Genomic DNA, 21,615 nt, shown 5'->3' with positions numbered 1-21,615 from the left:
AAAGCTTTATAACAAGACACAAACCAGATGCTAAAGGATGGGTGAGGTGGGCAGAAAAGGATGGAGAACAGCATGAGCTAAGTGACAAGGACTGGAATACACAGGTTTAAGGGCAGTGAAGAAGCCAGCTTGACTATAAGAGAAGTGAAATGAGAGAGGAGGAAGAAATAGTTATATACATAATGCAGATACTAATTTTAAGGGGTGTTAAATGCAAAAGTATAGAGTCTAAGCTTTAACATATAAACATATACAAGTACTCAATAAATACTGTCAGTTTATTTGACTCCTAATTTGCGGGTTTCTTTTCCTGTATGCTTCTGGAGTAGCTTATGAACAGTGAGAGTTTAAGTTAAGAGAGTTGATTTTCCAGGCTGAGGGAGTCTAAATGACAGTGAAGCCACTAGAAGCCAGGGCAAGGGAGAAAGGAAAAGGCCCGTGGGAAGTCCTGGGTACTGAGTCCTCAATAATTAACTCAGGAACAGCTGGCTACACACAGTCATTCCTTCATGCATATAAATGTTCTCAAACATGGAAAAATGGTCCTGAACATTATATGACAGATAATGAAACTGTATGTATACGTTTACCTTTATAAAAACAACCAACCAAAAAAATTAACATGTCCACAAAATACCTACATACGAACACATATTGTGAATACAGAAAAATATTAATGGTGGTTATTTCTGGGTGCCAGGATTACAGACGATTTTAATTTTCTTCTTGCTCTGCTAACAAAACTCTAAGAAGGATGACGAAATTTCTCTGGCCCCAAATAAGGAATCAAAAACCCAGTGAGAAAAGAGTAGGTGTGAGGAACATTTCAGATCTCATCAAGCGTTTTCATTTGCCAGATATCTCCTCCTACTTTAAATTGCAAACATGTGAGTGTATTAGCAGACTGGAGAAGAACATTAGTGAACCCCTGACAATGAATGAGGTTTAAAATGGAAAAGAAAGAAAGATACACCAGAGACTGACAACTTTCCCAGGTGGCCAGTTACCAAATTCCCACCTGACTGAGGCTGGAAAGTATGCAGATGCTTGAAGCTTCCTTCCAACAGCCGAATGATATGTAGAGAGCCTTGATTGGATGCCACAAAGAGCTTTGCTGAATCTTCAGAAAACAAAATCTGAAGGGCAGAGCGAAGGAATGCTGGCATTTTGGAAACCTTGGAGTGAAACAGTAGTAAAAACCAGTAAGAGAGAGGAGACCTAGAGCCCATCAAAAAAAACCACAGCCAGGCTTAAATTACATGAATGCTTCCTGTTTCTAAGGAAGCCAACTGACCAAGGGCCTACTGTAACCTACACATCCCCCTTTCCATCTCTTCAAAAGCCTAAACTTGGGGCCGGCCCTGTGGTTGAGTGGTTAAATTCACGTGCTCAGCTTCGGCGGCCCAGGGTTTCACCAGTTCGGATCCTGGATGGGGACATGGCACTGCTCATCAGGCCACGCTGAGGCAGCCTCCCAAATAGCACAACCAGAAGGACCTACAACTACAATATCCAACTATGTACTGGGGGGGCTTTGGGGAGAAAAAGAAGAAAAAACCAAAAGATTGGCAACAGTTGTTAGCTCAGGTGCCAATCTTTAAAAATAAAAAAAAGGAAAGCCTAAACTCTACTGCTACTTCCTGGCATTTCCCTACTTCTCCAAAAACATAATCAATACAAAATGGAAATAAACGACCATTTTTAACAGCTGTCTACAAATAGCTTTTCGCTGAGCAAGCATTACATCTAGTGCATTTCCACTTCACACAAAAATCACATACTTACAAAGTCTCTTCTTGTCTGACTAGACCTTGGGTTATCACTTACCCTTTGGAGGCTTATGTTGTCACGTTCATAACTCAACCGATAGAGGAAAAAACGAGAAGCTGTAGAATAGGCTATCCAACTTCCACATGGGGAGATACAGCTGCAAATAATGTTCTCAGGACCCTGGCAATATTAGGAATCACGATGAATGTTCAAGTAAAACTTCATACGACAAGGTTCACTGTGACATGAATCCTCAAGCTATTACCACTCGAGACATATCCACAAATACCTACACATAATCCTGACACACATATGCTGTGTGTCACTATGATTATTTCAGAGGTGGAGCACCTAAATGGCATGGCTTTCATTTCCAAAACCAAGAACTGAGGTCTATGAACACCGTGAACTTCTCTCAGCCCTCTGCATACTTCATAGATAACTTCATACTAATCCCTAACTGTAGCAACCTGAGTAGAGAGGAATTTAATGCAGGAAAGCTTTGGAGGCCAGGTGACTTGGAGAACCGATTTTCTGTTTTGTTTATGACAAGCTGCTTTAAAGCCCTCTAAGAAATAGTAAGAAATAATTTGCATGACAAAGGAAGAGTTTAAGATAACATTTACTTAACTTAAAAAACACAAAATATCTAAATATATGTATGTATACACATACAAAGAAAAAGATCTGGAAGAATATACAGCTAGTTAATTAACAATAAATATTTCAGTAGAGGAAACTATAATTAAAGAGGTGGACAAGGATATAAATGATGAATACCATTTGAATTCTTTACATTAGTACGACTGTATTCACAAATATTTGTGTAATTAAAGATTTTTAAAAAGGAAAATAGCAGCTTGCATAGTATATTCCCATTAGTGTAGAAAGAAAAGATATATACACAAATAGGTGTAAATTTTTTCTGGAAGGATATGCAGAAAACTTTTGGCAGTGATTTTCTCTGGAGAGTGGGACCAGAAATTTGGGGTAAGGAAGAGGCTCGTTTTTCATTGTATACTCTTTTGTACCATTTTAATTTTTTAAAAAAATGCGTGTTATTTTCATAATGCCAAAGAAGAAAAACTAATTTCTTGTTTCATTCATCCAATAAATTCTGAATGCCCAATTTATAATCACAGGAAACCCAGTTCTGTTGACATAGACTTCATTCAAATAATTTTAGATTTTACACAGTTTATGATGTCAACTAGGTAACCCTCAAAATTGAGAATGAGAAAAACGTTCTGGATTTCAGAGTGTGAACACACAGTTCAACTTCCTTACCTTTGTCTTGAGGTGCAGTAAATGATCTGCATCTTTAGAGAGTGGAAGGGTATCCCCATTCTTTCCTGGAACAAGAAATTTCCCTGAGGTTTTTCTTCTCAAAGAAAGGTTATTTGCACTTTTTTTTTTTTCCCTAAAAAGTCATTCCTGGGTAGAAGGGAATCATTACCAGTAGGAAATCAGAAAAATACCTGACTTAGCAAGCCTACAATTTTTCGGGAGGTATATGAAGAGGAAAGCAGTGAGCACTTTCTTAGCTTCTACTTGGGTGCCCTAGAAATGGCCCATGGCACGTCACTAATTCTCTGAAGCTGTACCCCACAGCCAGGCATGCAAGTGGGGGATGTGGAGTTTGTGTGGCCTTGACTTCAACTTCCTTTGTTCAACTTGGAACCGAAAGCAAAAACATCTAATCTACTATAAAATAACACGACTCAAACATTTCTTTAACAGGTCATACCAAAGGCCACGAGGCTGTCAGCCCAGTAAGTTCCACGTGACCTTCTTTTTTGTGCAGAGCCATCACTGCCCACCATTAAATCTTGTCATTTTTCAACAGCCTATTTTGGTCCCAATCAAGCCAGGGCAAACTACAATTCCACAACCCTCACCTCTACTACACTCTGCAGTGTACTGTGCAGAATCACGAACCTTTAACAGATGATCCAGTATCCTGCTAATGATTCTAACATTCTGAAGAACTCCTTTGGTCTATCTGGTGGGTGGGAAAACCATAAGTTCCAATGGACACAGAAAAATCTACTTCCATTTTTCTATAAATAGAATTTCAACTGCAATTCTAACTTCCACCTTCTCTCTCCTATTTTCTTATTGGAAAAAACTTTCTCCCATCTCACCTGTTGCAACTGTAGAGCCCAGCTGCCAAAGTTCCAAGTGATGAGCAAACTGGAAGAGGAGAAGCTGCTTCTTTTTTGAACAGGAAATAAGACGTCGCTGTATCCAAGAATTGAAAAGTGATAAATAAGCCAGGGTCATCTATTGCCTCAGTACTAGATACAGCAGCAACATCTTAGCACAGTTTTTACTGCTGAAATCCATTTACTTGCTAAATATTTCCTAAGTCCTACCAAACGCCAGGCGCTGCACTAGGATCTAAGAACACAGTGGTAAATAAAAACACAGGAACTGCTCTCAAGCTTATAGTCTAAAGGGTTGAGATAGAATTAAACAGGCAATTACACTAAGTGTGCTAAGAATTTTAACATGGCTAAGCCCAGTATGTAACAAAAAAAAAAAGTGTTAAGCATATCTAATCTAGCCTCATGGGGGTAAAGACATGAGCCCAGATGAAGTTCACTGGTAAAGACTAGTCAGGCAAAGAGGGTAGGGCAGGATGTTCCAAACAGAGTGATGGCACGTGAAATAGCTCAAAGGTAAAAGAGCATTAGAGGGAATAAAAAGTCTTTCAGAATGGCTAGACTGTGTGGGGTACTGCATGTGTGTGAGAGGACGTGAGAGAAGAAGCTGAAGGACCAGGGCCAGATCAAGACAGGTTTCATAAGCCATGCTAAGGAATCAGCTCTTTATGCTGAAGGCAAGAGACACCAATCAAAGGCTTCAAAGCATAGAGTGATGAACAAAGGTGCTTTCTGAACAGATCAATGGAGAACAGGCTGGAACGACACAAATGTAAATAAAAAAGGAGGAATCCAGATGAGAAAAGACATTGATCCAAACTAGGATAATGCCAGTGAAGACAAAGAGAAATGACTAGATTCAAGAGATAAGGAGGAGGTAGACTCAGGAAGGTTTACTGGCCGAACGGAATGTAGAACCAGGTAGTAGAGAGAAGGGTTTCCAGCTTAGGAAGATGTCCATTTACCTAGAGAGGAACACTGAAAGCCTGGATTTTTCTGCTCCCACTCAGAATAATAAAGAGCCCAGCCTTAAAAACAAACAAACAAAATCCCCATAAACCACAACTATCTGGAACAGGGAATGATTTCCCTAGAAACTAAACTAGGAGCGCTGCCGTAAATCTCTCAGTCCCTGCAACTGTCTGCAAAAGGCTTGCCTCAGAAACACAAGGAAGCAGGAAGAAGGTAGGTAACTACAGAAGTCCTACAGATTTGCCCAGGAAGTGTGACCTGCGCTCAGTCTTGTGGGACAGGGGGATGGTGGGGGTAAGGAGGTGATACTTACATGGGGAAAAGTGATTTTTCGGAGAGCAGCATCATAATTCTTTACCTCCACTTTCTCCATGAGAGGACGAATAACTAAGTGGGTATCAGTGCCTGGGGTGCGAAGGGGAGGGGAGAAGGCATCAGAATTAGAAATAGTCCTGCCTGAAAATAACCAGAGCTGAGTAGAGTAAAGAAGCAACTGGCTGAGAGTGGAACCCACCTCCAGATATCAGTGCTGTTGGGCTGTGGGCCACGGCTCGCACGTCGTGAGTGTGATGCTGGAATGGCTTTGTCCGCACCCACTGCTTCTCACTGCTGTTGGAAGTCACAGAGACCAGCTGAAAATGGAATACTGTCCCCTCGGCTGTGCCCACCACGAAACTGTCTTCTTGCTGAGAAATTAAATCATTAGGGAGGTACAATTGAGCAAAACAGGGCCCAGTGTGAAAAATATTCCCTGAGGTTTTCTGTCTGGGCAGCTTAAGGTAAAACCCATGCCCAGATTACAGGGGTCTTCTTCCTCCAGAAGCTAACAATTCCATCAGAGGAGCAAGCTCACACATAAGTAACAATGCGCCCCCTACTGAGAAAATTAATATGTACCTCAAACTGTTACAGTGCTTTCATAAATACAAACTAGGCCTCATTAGAATAGCAACAAAAAAGATAAAACATATAGCAATAAATTTAACAAAAAAAAGTGCCAGACCTACGTAAGAAAAAAATTTAGGTCCTTCTAAAGGACATAAAAGATGACCTCAACAAAGAAATCCATACCACATTCTTATACAGGAGTATTTAACATAATATTAATGATCACTAAGGAAATGTATAAGTTTTACATAACCCAATAAAAATACTGATAGTCTCATACTTGGAACTAGAAGAGGCACTTCTTAAATTCATATAGAAAAATAAGCACACACACACACACACACACACACACACACCTCCAAGCAAGAATAGTAATGAATAAACAATACTCAAAAGATTTGGAAGCAGAGACTCAAACAGATACGTGTACACCAATGTTCACAGCAGCATTATTCCACAAGCACCAAAAGATGGAAACAACCCAAATGTCCATCAACAGATGAATATATAAACACAATGTGGTATATACATACAACGGCATATTATTCAGCCTTAAAAAGGAATGAAGTTCTGATAATGCTATAACATGGATGAACTTTGAAAACATTATGCTAAGTAAAATAACCCAGACACAAAAGGACAAATATTATATGATTCCACTTATATGAGATACTTCTCACAGGCAATTCATAGGGTCAGAAAGAAGAACGGAAGTTACCAAGGGCTGGGAGAAGGGAGGAGCAGAGAGTTATTATTTAATAAGTACAGAGTTTCTGCTTGGGGTGATGAAACAGTTCGGAAAATGGATAGAGGTGACAGTTACACAACACGGTGAATGTACTTAATGACACTGAATTGTACACTTAAAAATGGTTAAATTGGAAAATTCTCTTATGTATATTTTACCACAATAAAAAATTTGAAAAAAGAAAAGTAAATAAAGTATTGGGAATGTAAGAGGAACAGGGTGGGGGTGGGGGGTTGAAATGGTAGTTGAAAGATTGAAGTTTGGAAAACCCTGAAACTCACTGTCTTCTTTTTAGAGATGAAGGGAGGGCAGGCAGAGGTAGGGGGCCTGATCAATATCACACAATAAAAAATTTGAAAAAAGAAAAGTAAATAAAGTATTGGGAATGTAAGAGGAACAGGGTGGGGGTGGGGGTTGAAATGGTAGTTGAAAGATTGAAGTTTGGAAAACCCTGAAACTCACTGTCTTCTTTTTAGAGATGAAGGGAGGGCAGGCAGAGGGAGGGGGCCTGATCAATATCACACAAAGACCCAGGTTACTTGGTCCCTGGTTTAAGGCTCTCTCTTGCTAGTATGTCGAGCACCACGATTTCTGTTAGTTTTAAAAGGTCTTAGTGTGTCTACAATTACTTTTTTTAATTTCTCTATATTCTCAAAACCGTTTTCATTTTAACTCCAGTTTTTAAAAATACACAAAACTTTAAGCAAGGAAAAAAAGGGATGTTTGATAGGGTAGTGAGAAGAATCAGGAACCTGGATCTGCAGTTAACCAATCAAATAGTGTAGAGACTAGGTCAGCTAGCCAAGAGAAGGGAGATGTCTGAACATGTCTGAGCAGGCAGCTGCCATCAACTGCACACTTACTGTGCTAGGAACTTTACATATGTCATATCATCTCTAATTCTTCAGTAACTTGCAAAGTTATGTATTACTTGCCCTATCAGGAAATACTGTGAAAGACTTTGAAAGAGCCTAAAAAGCACTGGTGTTCTTGTCTAGTGAGCTCTTCGATTGTCCTGGAGCTATTTTACAACTCTGTAAATTAAAGAAAACTGAATGTGAGGCAAAAGATTCTATTGCATAGAAATGCAAAAGAATTGTGCCTGCTGGAATGCAACTGATTATTGCCCTGTGGATCCTGGGTCTTGCAACAATTTGTAAATTCATTTCAGTATTCCTGAGAGCCTTATATAACTGCGTTCTTTAAATTCTCCTTTGAACTGCTTATGACATCTTACCGGTTCTCTCATTAGTTAACGAGTTACAGAAAATCTCTGACATATTTCTATTTCATATTTGTACGAGTCATGATTTTACCTTTTTTTCCTTGATCATCATTTAATAGCCCTTTCCACAGATAAGGAACCTGGAGCTTCTAGAGGTTTAGGGAGGGGCCAGCCCAGTGGTGCAGCGGTTAAGTGCACACGTTTTGCTTCTCGGTGAACTGGTTGGGATACTGGGTGTGGACACGGCACAGCTTGGGAAAAGCCATGCTGTGGCAGGTGTCCCATGTATAAAGCAGAGGAAGATGGTCATGGATGTTAGCTCAGGGCCAGTCTTCCTCAGCAAAAAGAGGAGGATTGGCAGTAGTTAGCTCAGGGCTAATCTTCCTCAAAAAAAAAAAAAAAATTTTTTTGTAAATAAATAAATAAATAAATAAAAAGAGGTTTAGGGACGTGACAAAGACTCATGGCCATCTGCCTCCAAAGCCTTTGCCCTGGGCAGAGCACACTGCCTCAACCTTGTGCCAGCTCTCTCTGAGGTCACCTGCAGGCACATGATGGAGGAGAAGGAAGGAAAGCATATCTGAAGCACATCAGGGGGCCCAGACCAGCCTCTCCCTTGCCCCCACTAAGGATACTACTTGAAAATCATTAGCCCAAGGCAAAGTGGAGATACTGAGCAGCTCAGAAACTCATACTCTCCTCACTACCTCCAACGAAACAGTTTCTGTAGTTTACAAAAAAAAAAGGAAAAAAGGCAGCAGTTTGCTCAAAGTCCCACCAATAGAGAGGGATTGGAAAGGCGAGTCTCCCTCACTCCACATCCTCTTTCCCGGAGGTGGAATCATAGGAGAACTGAAAAAGACACAAAAGGAAAAGGTTCTCTTGTGCAGCAGGAACGAAGCAAGGGAAAAGCGGACATGGAAGGGGGGCTGTCTTAATTTAATCAAAGAGTGACTGCTCTACACAGGAAAAAAAAAAAACCTGTCAGGACTGACCTCTAAACGAACGCAAGTGTTCCCTCCAACTCCCTGCAGGAATCAGCACAGTCCTTGCCTACCTGATGCTGGTGGAAGACATCTAAGAAGATCAAAGGACTGGGTGTTTGCCGTGATTCACTCTTAAGTCAATGAAAATCCATTAAAAAGAATCTAAAAATAATCAGCTGTTTTGGCAAGACAGTGTAGTAGAGAAAAGCCTTGAAATGAGGAGCAGTTTCAAGAGATGTGAAAATGATAATGCCAATACCACACTCACTCTGTGCCAGACACTGTACTTAGCACTTTCTAAGCACTACCCATATGATCTTTTCCCAAACTCCATGAGGTGTGTATTACTATCACCCTTGTTTTAAGAGGAAGAAAGTGAGGCTCAGAAATAAGTAACTTGCCCAAGGAAGATATGCAGCTGTTAAGTGGTACGGCTGGGATTCAAACCAGAGTCTGCCCAACTCCAGAATCCGCGATGAGCATTTTTGAGAGCTGGATTTTGTACAATTGCATTTTTCAGTTTCTTAACAATAAGTACCACAATTCATTGATTCTCAGGTACACATTTTTCCACATTTTAACACCTCTGAAATTAGGTTCTCTTATATCTGCCAACTTGTAACATCTTCAGATAAGGAGCGAACATCAAAACTTGTAGAATCATTCTCAAAGCCTAAAAGAAAATCTTGGGACTATTCATGGAGTATCATCTACCAACACTCTGAATGGCTGGGAGGCATGTGTGGAAAACATGGACCCTAATGACTGAGTCAAAAAATGATTCAGAGTCTGACTCTGAATGTGAAGAAGCTTTAGGAATACCCTGACCACTTTATTTCACTTATACTTTCCTTTTTATACACACACAACAGTGATATGACAAAAATTTATGTTTAAGTCTCAAGGGGCTCTTCAATAAGAAAAATATAAATTCTATGTTTAAAAAAGCATTGTGTCACTTTTACATTATAGTACCTTATATTGTAGGCTTATAAAATATAAATTTTACATTTAAAAAGAAGCATGGTGTCACAGTTTAACTGGCAGTGTTTCTTCTTTCCCACTATAACAAAATTATGGCATGTCTTACAATCATTTGTATCTAAGATTCAACGCAATACAGTCTAATATAGGCACATGGGTGAAGAAAGAGCAAACAATATAAAAAGCTAAACAGTACAAATTAAGCCTGTCTCCCACCTGCGCCCCACAACTTCCCTCTCCAGAAACGATCACCGCTAGCATTTTCTACTTTTTTCAGACACAGTCTATATATATACTAGCAAAATGTATATACATAGAATATCTAATATATGATACATAAATCCTCCTTTTCTTAATACACTATTATGTACTATATTATACACTGTATACTGTTCTGCTCTTTCTCTTTAACCACATACCCTGGAAATTGTTCCACAGCAGTAAATATACATCTTCCTTGGTCTCTGAAACGAGTGCATGTAATATTTGAGGAATTACACTTTTTCTTCTTCTTCTCCTCAAAGCCCCCAGTATATAGTAGTATCTTCTAGCTGTGAGTGTCTCTGGTTGTACTATGTGGGACACCGCCCCAGCATGGCCCGATGAGTGGTGTTATGGCCACACCCAGCATCCAAAACCAGACAAACCCTGGGCCGCCAAAGCAGAGCGCACGAACCCAACCATGGGGCCGGCCCAAGAGGAATTACACTTTAAACAGTACTAAATTTAATAATTAAGTCTTAAGTCTAATCACAACCATTTTGGATTAAAACTCTATTTTAAAAGGAGAATTTCTCCCACTCATTTCAGTGTCTACTTGTATTATAGTTCATATGTGACATTTAAATGTCTTACGGGACTTTAACATATCAAATTATTCTCATGAAAAACCTGTGAAATGGGATAGGAATGTTTTACAGGCAAGAAAAGCAAGGATGAGCGATAGCTTCACTAGAAACTGGATGTCCACACTTAAGAGAACAAATAATTCTCAAACCAAGAACATAAAGAATAAAGGATCTAGTCAATAAACCTCAAAGTCACTTTCCATGCCTCAGTGCTAAAATACCCAAAGGTTTCTGATTAAGAATTCATGTTACGATGGGGCTGGCCCCATGGCCGAGTGGTTAAGTTCACGCGCTCCACTGCAGGCCGCCCAGTGTTTTGTTGGTTCGAATCCTGGGCGCGGACATGGCACTGCTCATCGAACCATGCTGAGGCAGCGTCCCACATACCACACCTAGAAGGACCCACAACGAAGAATATACAACTATGTACCGGGGGGCTTTGGGGAGAAAAAGGAAAAAAATAAAATCTCTTAAAAAAAAAAAAAAGTCATGTTACCAAAAGGGAGGAGGCACACTTGTTCAATACAAATCTGCTTAAGTCTTATTCAAATAGAAGAAAATTAACGTTTTCAAAATAACTATAAAATTACCTTCTAATTTCCCAAAATGGGAAGCAGGAGAACAGTTGTGCAGAAAGAGGAAACAGGGCTTCTCAAGATTCTTCTATGGTACTCGTGCCCTATCTACAACCAGACTGGGTTACCAGGGGGTGGGGAAAACCTCTCTGCTAACTAACCTTTTAGAGAATACTCTCTAACTGTTAGAGAATGAGAGTTCAGGGAAATTACGTGGGCTTTCAGATACATTTTCCTAAACACATCTTCCTCTAGTACAACAATTCAGGATCAGGGAACAGGTTTGTGGGGCATCACTGACACGGCCTTCTCTACTCATCCCCCAGGTTGTACAGGAACTGCTGAAAGCAGGGACTATACTCACATCAGATACGGCAATGGACTGCACGTCAGCATTTGCAACGAGATGGTTCTTCACCAGAGTCCCGGTAGCTGAGTCCCAGAACTGCACCTTCCCAGCAGAGTCTACACTTATGACAGTGCCATCAGACAAGAAGGCCACGCCCCATATGATACACTTCCGCTTGGACACACCCATATACTGCCGATCCACAAGCATCTTATGAATAGCGCTCCCTGAAAAGTAAGAAAAGCCCACATTTGAATGGTGCTTATTTTTCCTTTAGTCTTCAAAAATCACCTGTGGTAGGCATCTGTTAAGTTAGCTGCCTGAGCACAGACCACAGACAGCCAGTAAATAGTAGCTATGGTGAACTCAGCCTTGGAATGACAAAATGGTTACCGAAAGAGGGAGAGAGGGGGCAAGGGGCAACAGAAATTTTGCGGGGGACACGAAATGGAAAAGAAACATTTGAGACTTCACTTAAAACTGGCCAATTGCACATATACGTTACACACTGTTCTTTCTAAAACCCCATGGGAAAGGGAGAGACGACAATAGTGACAAAATTTGAAGAACTGGAAATCAGACATGGAGCGGGAGCTGACTTCGCAGAGTCCTGAAACTAAGTCCCAAGTCAGCAGTGGGGAAAGCCAAGAAGCCACTTGATTTATACCACGGGATCCTCAGAAGACTTAGGAACTGGTGACGCCATACTCTGGAAAACAGAGGTCAAAGTGGGATAAAAGGAGGGACTGGTTCAAAGGAAGTTTAAGAAACTTTTAGATCCCTCAGATACCCACCCCCTAAGAGGCCAGGCAACTCGCAAAACTGGAGATTTACTTTCTGAAGAGGGTTATCAGGCACAAGTGAGGGTGCAAGCACGCCATGGAGGACAGACTGACAATTTACTAACTCAATGTTGGGAAGACCAGTTTTCTCCTCCTTAGAATGCTGATGGCCAGGCTTATTATCACCAGGCAGCAGACTATAAAACATCTCTGGGAAATAGGACCAGCACAAGAGAAAAGATCTAAAGAGGCTGTCTTTAGAGGTTCCTCAAGCAAACGGTCTAGCCAGATCATTCTTCAGTGAAGTCCACGTGCAATAAGCTCCACTCACGTGGTGATGAGAGCAATCACCAGACACGTGAGGAAGGCCTTCGTATGAAAGGCAGAGGCCAAAGAGACTACCAGAGAAAAAATAAACAACAAGAAGGAAACACCAAGGGTGAAGAATATTATCATGAATAATAATGACAAATATTATCATAAACAGCCTTAGAAAGAGAAAAAGAGTCACTATATGAGGAAACAAAAAGAGAATGCGATAAAAATAAAACATTCAGGAAACAAAAAAGAACTTTGGAAGTGGCAGAAATGAAAAACTCAGTAAAAGAATTGAAAGATAAAGATGACAAACTCTCCCAGGAAGAAGAGTAAAAAGTCAAAGAGATAAAAAATAAGAGGGAAAAAAAAGATTAAAAAATTAGAACAGCCAGCATCCAAATAACAGAATTCCAGAAAGAAAATGGAAACTTACTTATAAAACAATTACAAACATTTTCCCCGAAACTGGAAAACATCGGTTTCAGAATTAAAAGAATCTACCAAGTGTCCAATAAAATTGATGCTGAAGATCCACACACCAAGAAACATAATTACTAAATATCAGAACAGTAAGGATAAAGGAAAGATCCTAAAAGCTCCCAGGAAAAACAAACAAAAAAACCTATACAAAGGATCTACTCTCAGAAAGGCATCAGGATTCATAATATTTGTAGAAGCTGGAAGACAGTGGAGTCATGGCTTCAAAATTCTAAGGGAAAATAATTTCCAACCTAGAATTCTTTCTCATAAACCCCTTCTCGGGATCCACCAAACAAAGGAATAAACCAGGAAAGTGAATGACACGGAAATAGGGGATTCCACCTGAGAGAGAAGCACAGGGAATCTCTGGAAGGACTGAAAAATCAGAGTTCAAGATCTCATAGTTGGGGCTGGCCCCGTGGCCAAGTGGTTAAGTTCGCCCGCTCCACTGCAGGAGGCCCACTGTTTCGTTGGTTTGGATCCTGGGCACGGACATGGCACTGCTCATCAAACCACGCTGGGGCAGGGTCGCACATGCCACAACTAGAAGGACCCACAACGAAGAATATACAACTATGTACTGGGGGGCTTTGGGGAGAAAAAGGAAAAAAAAAAAAATCTCATAGTTGTGCAGCAAGCCCAGAAACTGGCTACACTCGACTGGAGCAGGTCAGAAGGCTCTGGGAGGGAATCATTCAAGGTAAAAGTGGTAGAAAGAAAACCAGATTTATTCAAACCCAATTTATACAACTAGAAGAATTTGGGGATGAATTAGTGAGATAGATTTGTATGTGTGTATATATATATAGAAACAGTATATAGGGGGTATCTATATATATAGATATATACATATACAGACAGAGAGACAGAAATTATTAACAAAAAGCAAGAGGGAAAGGGTGGAGAGGGGAGAGAATTTACTATGTGAGTAATATTTATATAGTTGTAATAACAAAAACACTGACTACTAATCTGAGTAAAGTTAGAACTTAACCACACGGGGAAGGTCAGGAGAAAGTGTGGATGCATGTGGCAGAGGGCAGAGAAAGAGGGTTAAATAGCAGAAGTCAATAAATAATGGTCTAAAACTGAAAAGCCAAAATGCAGCATGATAAGCATGCTGTATTAGAGCACAGATATAAATACCAAGGCTGCCTTTGAGGAGTGGGAGAAGGCTTTTTCGTAACAAGCCTTAAGGGATTCTTTGACTACATGCATGTATAACTGATGATAAAAAACCAGCATAAACACTGAGGAAAAAGAAAAAGGAGACATGCCTGACCTGTTTTACCTCTCGCCCTAGGTGGGAGTACAGACACGCCCACCTAACAAGTTAAAATCAAGCTCATCACTGAAGGATTCCATTAACCAATTCTCTAGGCCAAGAACAGAAAAAGAATGTGGTTCTCTACCTTTCTGATCTCATGTCTCACCAATTATGTTACCAAGATCTTATGCTCCTCAAAGACAAACACTCACTTTTACGAAGAACTGTATATATAAAAAGGTATTCTACTGATCATTCACAATAAATGTCTTACTGTTTGACGGCAAATCTACTGTGAATTCTTATGATGAAAAGTATAGCATTCCATCGAAGAACCAAGATTCCTCTAAAAGCAGCAACAGTAATCCAAGAAAGGAGTGAAATTCATGGTGGATATCTTAGAAGGCTAATGAGAGGTTAAGCTCTAAAGGTCACTGAAAACTTGACAAGGTCTCAAGCTTTTGGAAACCCAGAAATGTGAATCTGACAAACAGGACCCACACCCCAAATGAACTGAGAAAAAGAGTCACCTGATTTGACATCAAACACACTAATGTAGTCTATGGAGCCAGCTGCAATGTGGGTACCAGAAGGACGCCAGCTGAGACTCAGGATGCGACCTTGGGAGTTGTGCAACAAAAAAGAAAGTGACATTCACATAAATATACAGCAAACGGTAACTGAGTTCTCCTTCTACAATTATCTACAGGGCTAGTGTTCTACAGTCTTAGCTCTCATCCGCTGCACTCTTGTGAAGAATTGTTTCATAACAGATGAGGAACAACTGTGCCCTGGGATCCACAATAAAGTATTTGAGACTTAAAGACTCTAACAACGTATAAATGGTTGATAGTATAAATAAGCGCAAACTTTTTTTTTTTTTTAGGAAGATTAGCCCTTAGCTAACATCTGCTGCCAATCCTCCTCTTTTTGCCGAGGAAGACTGGCCCTGAGCTAACATCTGTGCCCATCTTCCTCTGCGCAACCTTTTTAGGTTGATCTGGTAGTAACTTAACAAAATTTAAATGTGTATTTTTGATCCAGTAATTGCACTGGGAATTAACCAAAGAGACATACTTGTGTGAGTGCCCCAAAATGTGTATGGAAGAATGTTACTGCAGCACTGGTTGCAGTAGTAAAAAACATTAATATCCATCAATAGGAATTTGGTTAAATCAATTATGGGACATCATAAAATGCAATACCATGCACACTGGCCTGATTGACATGGAAAGACATCTGTGATATATCAAGTGAAAAAACAAGCTGAAGAATAAGTGCAAGGACTCCTCTGTGGGTATTTGTTCATATGAATATATGAAAAAGTCTAGAAGATTAGCTCCAAAATTTTACCTACAGAGCGCAGTGAGGTATTTAGTTTCTCTTTCACATTTGGCTAAACCTATGAAATTTTTAACAAGCACTGTATCACCTTTGTAATTAAAAAAAGAACACCCCAAAGATACTAAAAACAAACAAAATAGGAATCTGATTAGCAGAGGATAAATATTACTAATGGACAAAGAGAACACACAGGAGGACACTTACTATCCTCTAGAAGAGGGGTCAGCAAACTACGGCTCAAAGGCCAAATCAGGCCCACCAGCTGTTTTCGTAAATAAAGTTTCACCAGAGCACAGACATGCCTATTTGTTTCAGTATTATCTAAGGCTACTTTTGTGCTGCAATGACTGAGTTGGCAGTGACTGTACAGCCTGCAAAATCTACAAGATCTACCACCTGATGTCTTTACAGAAACAGTTTGCCACTCCCCGCTCTAAAGGTGAGTGTCACTCGGTCCTGGCAGAACACTGGCAATGGGTCATAAAATCCCCCCACTCAATTTGAATACACTAGCAGGATGAAGAACCACAGCTCCTGAAGAACGTGTTAAAACTTCACAAAAATAAGTGAGAACAAATGGACTCAGACAGAAACATTAGCTTCCCTGTTTTGGATTGCTGGTTTTCTATATTATTACTTAACCATGCAATCACAGCTATGCTACACAATGGAGAAAGTCTGAGCTAGTGACAGCTTCTAGCACATATTCTGTACTCACAGAAAGTTAGCATGCAGACAAAATATTACCTGGACCCCTGGGAAAGTATTCCACCCCCAGTGACACAGAAACAGAACTTCAAGTTAAGTCTACGCACTGCCCCACCAAAAACAACCCTTACTTTTCTGCCGATCAAAATTTCTTTCAAACTGGATTTTGTCGGGGGTGATCTGAAATAGTTTCACAGATCCATCTTCACAGCCAGCCTATTAGGGAAAAAGGGGTAGAAAATAAAGAAGATAAGCATTTTATAGCACTAAACATATACATCCCCCCCCCCCCAAAGGTATCACTTGCTCTGAAAGAGAAAAATAGTTTGTGAGAGAAAAAAAGTACTGGTACCAGGAAACTGATAGTGTATGCTTGGCAGGCTTCATGTCCTAGTCAGAAAGCAGGTTAATCAGTGGCCCAATTCCTGCACAGGGCATGGAAGAGAAGTAGGATTTCACAGCACAATTCTGCTAGAGACCCATGGCCTAAATAAAAGACCCATTAACCATATAACCTAGATGGAGACATGTCAAGATATTGCCAAATTAGTACAAATCAAAAAAGCATCACAGACTCATCACAGAAAATTAAATCTCTAAAAGCACCCATTCTAACAGTAAGGGAGAAATGACGTCTTCTCACTCTCTGCTCAAAAATTTTTGAGAAACACTAGGGTGAAACATAGTTGCACAAGTTAACCTGAGGAAGGACCTCTCAGAACTTTCAATATACTAATGTGCATTGTGAATCTACAGAAGGATTTATTTTTTCATTTTTTTCCTTTTTTCCTCCCCAAAGTCCCCTGGTACATAGTTGTATATTTTTAGTTGTGGGTCCTTCTAGTTGTGGAATATTGGACGCTACCTCAGCATGGCTTGATGAGCAATGCCATGTCCGCACCCAGGATCTGAACCAGCGAAACCCTGGGCCACCCTGAGCTGCCGAAGCAGAACCCACAAACTTAACCACTTGGCCACAGGGCCGGCCCCTACAGAAGGATTTAATATGCCATATTTCTGAAATGAAATTTATCATAAAACACAAAGCACAACAAAACAAAAAAAGGTCTCTACGTCTCCCAATCCCAAAGGACAGAGTTTGGGAGATGCTGAACCGAACTAACTCTCTTGTTTCACAAATGAATAAACAAGGTCCAAAGTAGCCGTAGAAAGGGTGCAAAAGGACAAGGAGTTTTTTAATCCCCAATATCAACTCCAATCTTCTATTAGGGTTGCTGGAATTCAGCTCAGACTGGAGGTGCTACATGCCTAATATAACTTCATCTTCCTGTGCACACAGGAACAAAAGTTTAAGCAGGCACAAGAGAAATCTTGGTTTGAATTACCAATAGTTGCTTACTGACCAAAAGTTGAGAGCCACTTGGGCTGGCAGCCATGCTCCAGATGGGTCCTCCAAAGGCATCCATAGCATATTTGATGTTTAATGCTTGCAAATCATACTCGATGATCTCTCCATTGAGTCCAGCACTAAAGAGTCGCTGTCCTTTTGCCCAACACAGAGCTTCTGTAGCCCGAGACTCATGACCTGGGAAAAACTTCAGAAACATCATAACTTTTCAACCTACAGTGAACTCATCAGCTACCAGCATTGAGTGGTCACAGACAACACAGGGAAGATTAAAACATTTCCCTAGAAATAACTAGTGGGTTTTGTGCTATCAGAAGATCATGTCTACTGATATTTGCATTTTTTTTCAGGTTCACATTTTATTTATTTATACAGTTGGTTTTGTTTCTTTTACTAGCACTTGTTTTGCAGTATCTTTTCAGTAGAATCAAGTTTGTCTCCAATTCGATCTGAGGTACCCAACTTTTAAAAAAATCAATGCAACAATCTTGATCAGGTGATGGTTTCAAAGGCATATACATATATCAAAAGTTATTAATGTGTATATTTCAAATACATGCTGCTTACCGTGTGTCAATTTTACCTATATAAAGCTGCTTAAAAAATAAAAATAAGATAAACAAACGTAGCACTCTAGCTTTTCATTCAAGTCTCAGATTTCTAAGTGCTTTCTTAGCAATCAAAAAGTTTTCATACCTATCAAGGCATTTTATTCTTATAACTGCTTGACACAAAAGGGACTGAGTAGATATAATTTCTCCTATTTGAACTTGAAAAGACCAAAGTACTTGTGGGTTAAGCGGCTTGCCCAAAGTGCCAAAGTCAATGATAGGAAGAGAATGTAGGTCTCGTCACTCCTAGTCCCTACTCTTTTCACACTAACAATTTTGTCTTGTTCTGAGAGTGATTAATAGACCTAAGCAACTTTATATAGTAGAGAAGGGAATATGGAGAAAGCAGAAGACTAGACTGAATTAATTAACTGTTGAAGAAAAAAGAAAACAGATGAGAGAAGAAAATAAGAGACACTAGGTAAGGAATGGTTGAATTATTCATTCAACAAATATTAACTCAGCAGGGTCTTTGTAGTAGGCACTTGCTAAAAGCTGGGATTACAGTCATGAATATGACTGATATGGTCCCTGTTTTCATAAAATTTGAAGTTCAGTGGGAACGAAAGACATTAAACTAATACACAAACCACTACATAATTACAATTGTCATAAGTGACAAGATAAATAACAGAATGCAACAAGTATGTACCACAGCATGTTTTTCATACTACAGAATGTGACCGATTTGTGGCGACCAGCAATTTTTTAACACCTATTAGTTCTTTAGGGGTCAGCTCAGTAAGTCATCCTCTTCCAGGATTCTTAAACCTACCTCATCAGAGTCAGAATGTAACCTCTCAATGTAACCTCTCCACTAAGATTCGATGCCTGTGCTTAGCTTTATTATACAACTTACCACACTTTTGAGAAACTGTATATTCATCTTTCCCCCACTAGACTTGAGTTCCTTAAAGGCAGGGCCTCTGACACTCGTCTTAATGCCTAATACCTGCCACTCATTCATTGAGAAACATTTAGAGTGCCGAAACTCCAAGTACTAGGCTGCTGGGCACTGAATTCGTTCATTTATCCCCCCATCCATCTGTAACACAGTGCCTAGGGCACAGAAGGCACTAAATAAATGTGAATTATTTTACTTTATTTTTTTTGAGGAAGATTAGCCCTGAGCTAACTACTGCCAATCCTCCCCTTTTCGCAGAGAAAGACTGGCCCTGAGCTAACATCTATGCCCATCTTCCTCTACTTTATACATGGGATGCCTACCACAGCATGGTTTTTGCCAAGCAGTGCCATGTCTGCACCCGGGATCCGAATCGGCAAACCCTGGGCCGCCAAGAAGCAGAACATGCGAACTTAAGCACTGCGCCACCGGGCCAGGCCCGTGAATTATTTTGCTGTACATAAATCAATAATCAGTGCTTTTGAAAAATATGCTGCTACAAGAGCCCTCTGAAGACATCTAAATGGTATTTACCTAATTTAAAATCTCCCAAATACAGGGAGGAATTTTTTAAGTCTACGTTCTCTTACACAGATGAACTTAGGAATCCATCTTCCTGCTTATCATATCACCAAAAACTTTGATATTAAAACGTTTCATCACTTTTCTCTAAATTGACAATGAAATGAGTACTGACTCCGCCAGCAGGAAATGCCCTTACCAAAGTTGCAATGGTGCAGAGACATATAAACAAATGGTCTTGAGAATTTCCCTTGTTGTTGTGACCAAAAGATCCAGCAAACCTCAGTTTCCAAATGACAATGAGCTGCCACAAATCCTCGGTAGGATCTTTCTAACCAACACTCCACAGATCAAAACTCTTGAGCTCATCAGTCAGACAAGAGATTGCATGTCTGCTACAGAAGTTATGTAGTTCTAAACAACCCCAAGGAGAGTCCCTTTCTTTAGATATCATGAGTATCAAAGACATACAAGATTTAGTAGAAGTGAACTTAAGAAGAAATTTAACATTGGAAACACCAAATCAGGCTCCCAAATGACTTACTTTTTCCTGAAAGTAGTTTGCTGACAAGTTATAAATTTCCACAGTGCCATCTGTTCGTGAAACAGCCAATCTGTTTGACTGGTTATTGTAAGCCACACAGCGGATCCCTGATGGAACATAATTAAAGAAACGTACTCGATGGACCTTAAATTCACCCATTCCTGGGGAGGAAAAAAAAGTCATTATTGTTAAACATTAGCTGCAGTATGTCATATGTATTGTTTATCATCACTGTTATGGATAGAAGACTCCAACTATATCTCACTGAGATTCATTTCTCAATACCTATCTAACTAATGATGCTTTCATTCTCAATACATATCTAAGTAATGATGCTTTCATAGGGCATGAAATCACAACTATCTATCAACACACAGAGCACCACCCAGACTCCTAACAATCCTGACAACTGTCTGAAAGAGGGCTGAGAATCTAAAACTTGATCTCAGAGCAAAAGACAGCACATAATCTCATTCTAACTGGGAGTGTGCACCTAAAGAAAGGGAGACACACAGCGCTGACCAATTGTATTAGACGCAAAAACTAAAGTCCTCCTTTCTATCTTGTGTGAGGTTTTCTGGGGGGGGACGTGAAGAGGAGGGTAAACAGCATGACCACTCTCAAGAAGCAAGAAACACTGCCAACCTAAATCAGACTCTCAAAGTCAGGTCCGCAGAACTCCTGTATCAAAATCACCTGGGAAACTGTTTTTAAAAAATGCAGGATTCCGGGTCCTACTCCATAGCTCCAGAATTCCAATCTCTTGGGGGGGGGGGGGCTAGGAATCTGTATTTTAGCAAACACCTCTCCCTAACTCTATTGCACGCTAAATTTGCAAATCACAGACTCAAACTACGGCAGCGACGGTGGGGCTGATGGCGCCGGCAGAACCAAAAGCTCTTCAACTGGGAAGCGACAGGACTCGGTCTGGCGTCTGTCAACCATCTCCACCCCACTGCCAACATACACACTCGACAAAGGCAGAGGCCCGGTCTGGGTTGCCCCTCACTCGTCTCCCTTCAAGATTAGGTGCCCACGGGCAGAGCAGGCGTGTTCGGCCCGGCCCATCTAAGAGCGCGTCTGATGCGCGCGCAAGGGTTCGGCCGCCTCTTCCCTCTCCGGGGATCTGCGGAGTAGCCCCCACTGGCCTCGGAACAAGGGAATCGGCGAACTCCGTGGGGCGCCCAACTAGAGCAGGCCGCACTCCCTCGAGCTCCCCTCGGTCACAGCCGCTTCCCACACCCCTTCCCCAACTC

At 40.6% G+C, this 21,615-nt stretch overlaps 1 protein-coding gene across 3 annotated transcripts in view; it reads right to left on the bottom strand.

Annotated features, from left to right (window-relative positions):
- UTP4 (UTP4 small subunit processome component) overlaps positions 1–21,615 on the bottom strand; it is a 33,104-nt gene that overhangs the window by 11,299 nt on the left and 190 nt on the right. Inside the window, exons 1-12 of one of the 3 annotated variants that reach the window (XM_044761817.2) lie at positions 21,207–21,615; positions 20,360–20,520; positions 17,774–17,965; positions 16,541–16,625; positions 14,888–14,977; positions 11,526–11,737; positions 5,422–5,593; positions 5,221–5,312; positions 3,915–4,011; positions 3,058–3,122; positions 1,828–1,950; positions 1,019–1,175 (exon numbers count right to left, since the gene is read on the bottom strand). In XM_044761817.2, coding sequence (XP_044617752.2) covers positions 1,019–1,175; positions 1,828–1,950; positions 3,058–3,122; positions 3,915–4,011; positions 5,221–5,312; positions 5,422–5,593; positions 11,526–11,737; positions 14,888–14,977; positions 16,541–16,625; positions 17,774–17,965; positions 20,360–20,520; positions 21,207–21,324 — 1,564 coding nt within the window. In that variant the 5' untranslated portion in view covers positions 21,325–21,615. The remainder of the gene's footprint in view (positions 1–1,018; positions 1,176–1,827; positions 1,951–3,057; positions 3,123–3,914; positions 4,012–5,220; positions 5,313–5,421; positions 5,594–11,525; positions 11,738–14,887; positions 14,978–16,540; positions 16,626–17,773; positions 17,966–20,359; positions 20,521–21,206) is intronic. The other 2 variants (XM_070500766.1, XM_014827674.3) reach the window with 2 other exon arrangements.

This window comes from Equus asinus, chromosome 28 (assembly GCF_041296235.1).
Source record: "Equus asinus isolate D_3611 breed Donkey chromosome 28, EquAss-T2T_v2, whole genome shotgun sequence".
NCBI classification, from domain to species: Eukaryota; Metazoa; Chordata; class Mammalia; order Perissodactyla; family Equidae; genus Equus; species Equus asinus.
This window is presented reverse-complemented; position numbering and strand designations above follow the sequence as displayed.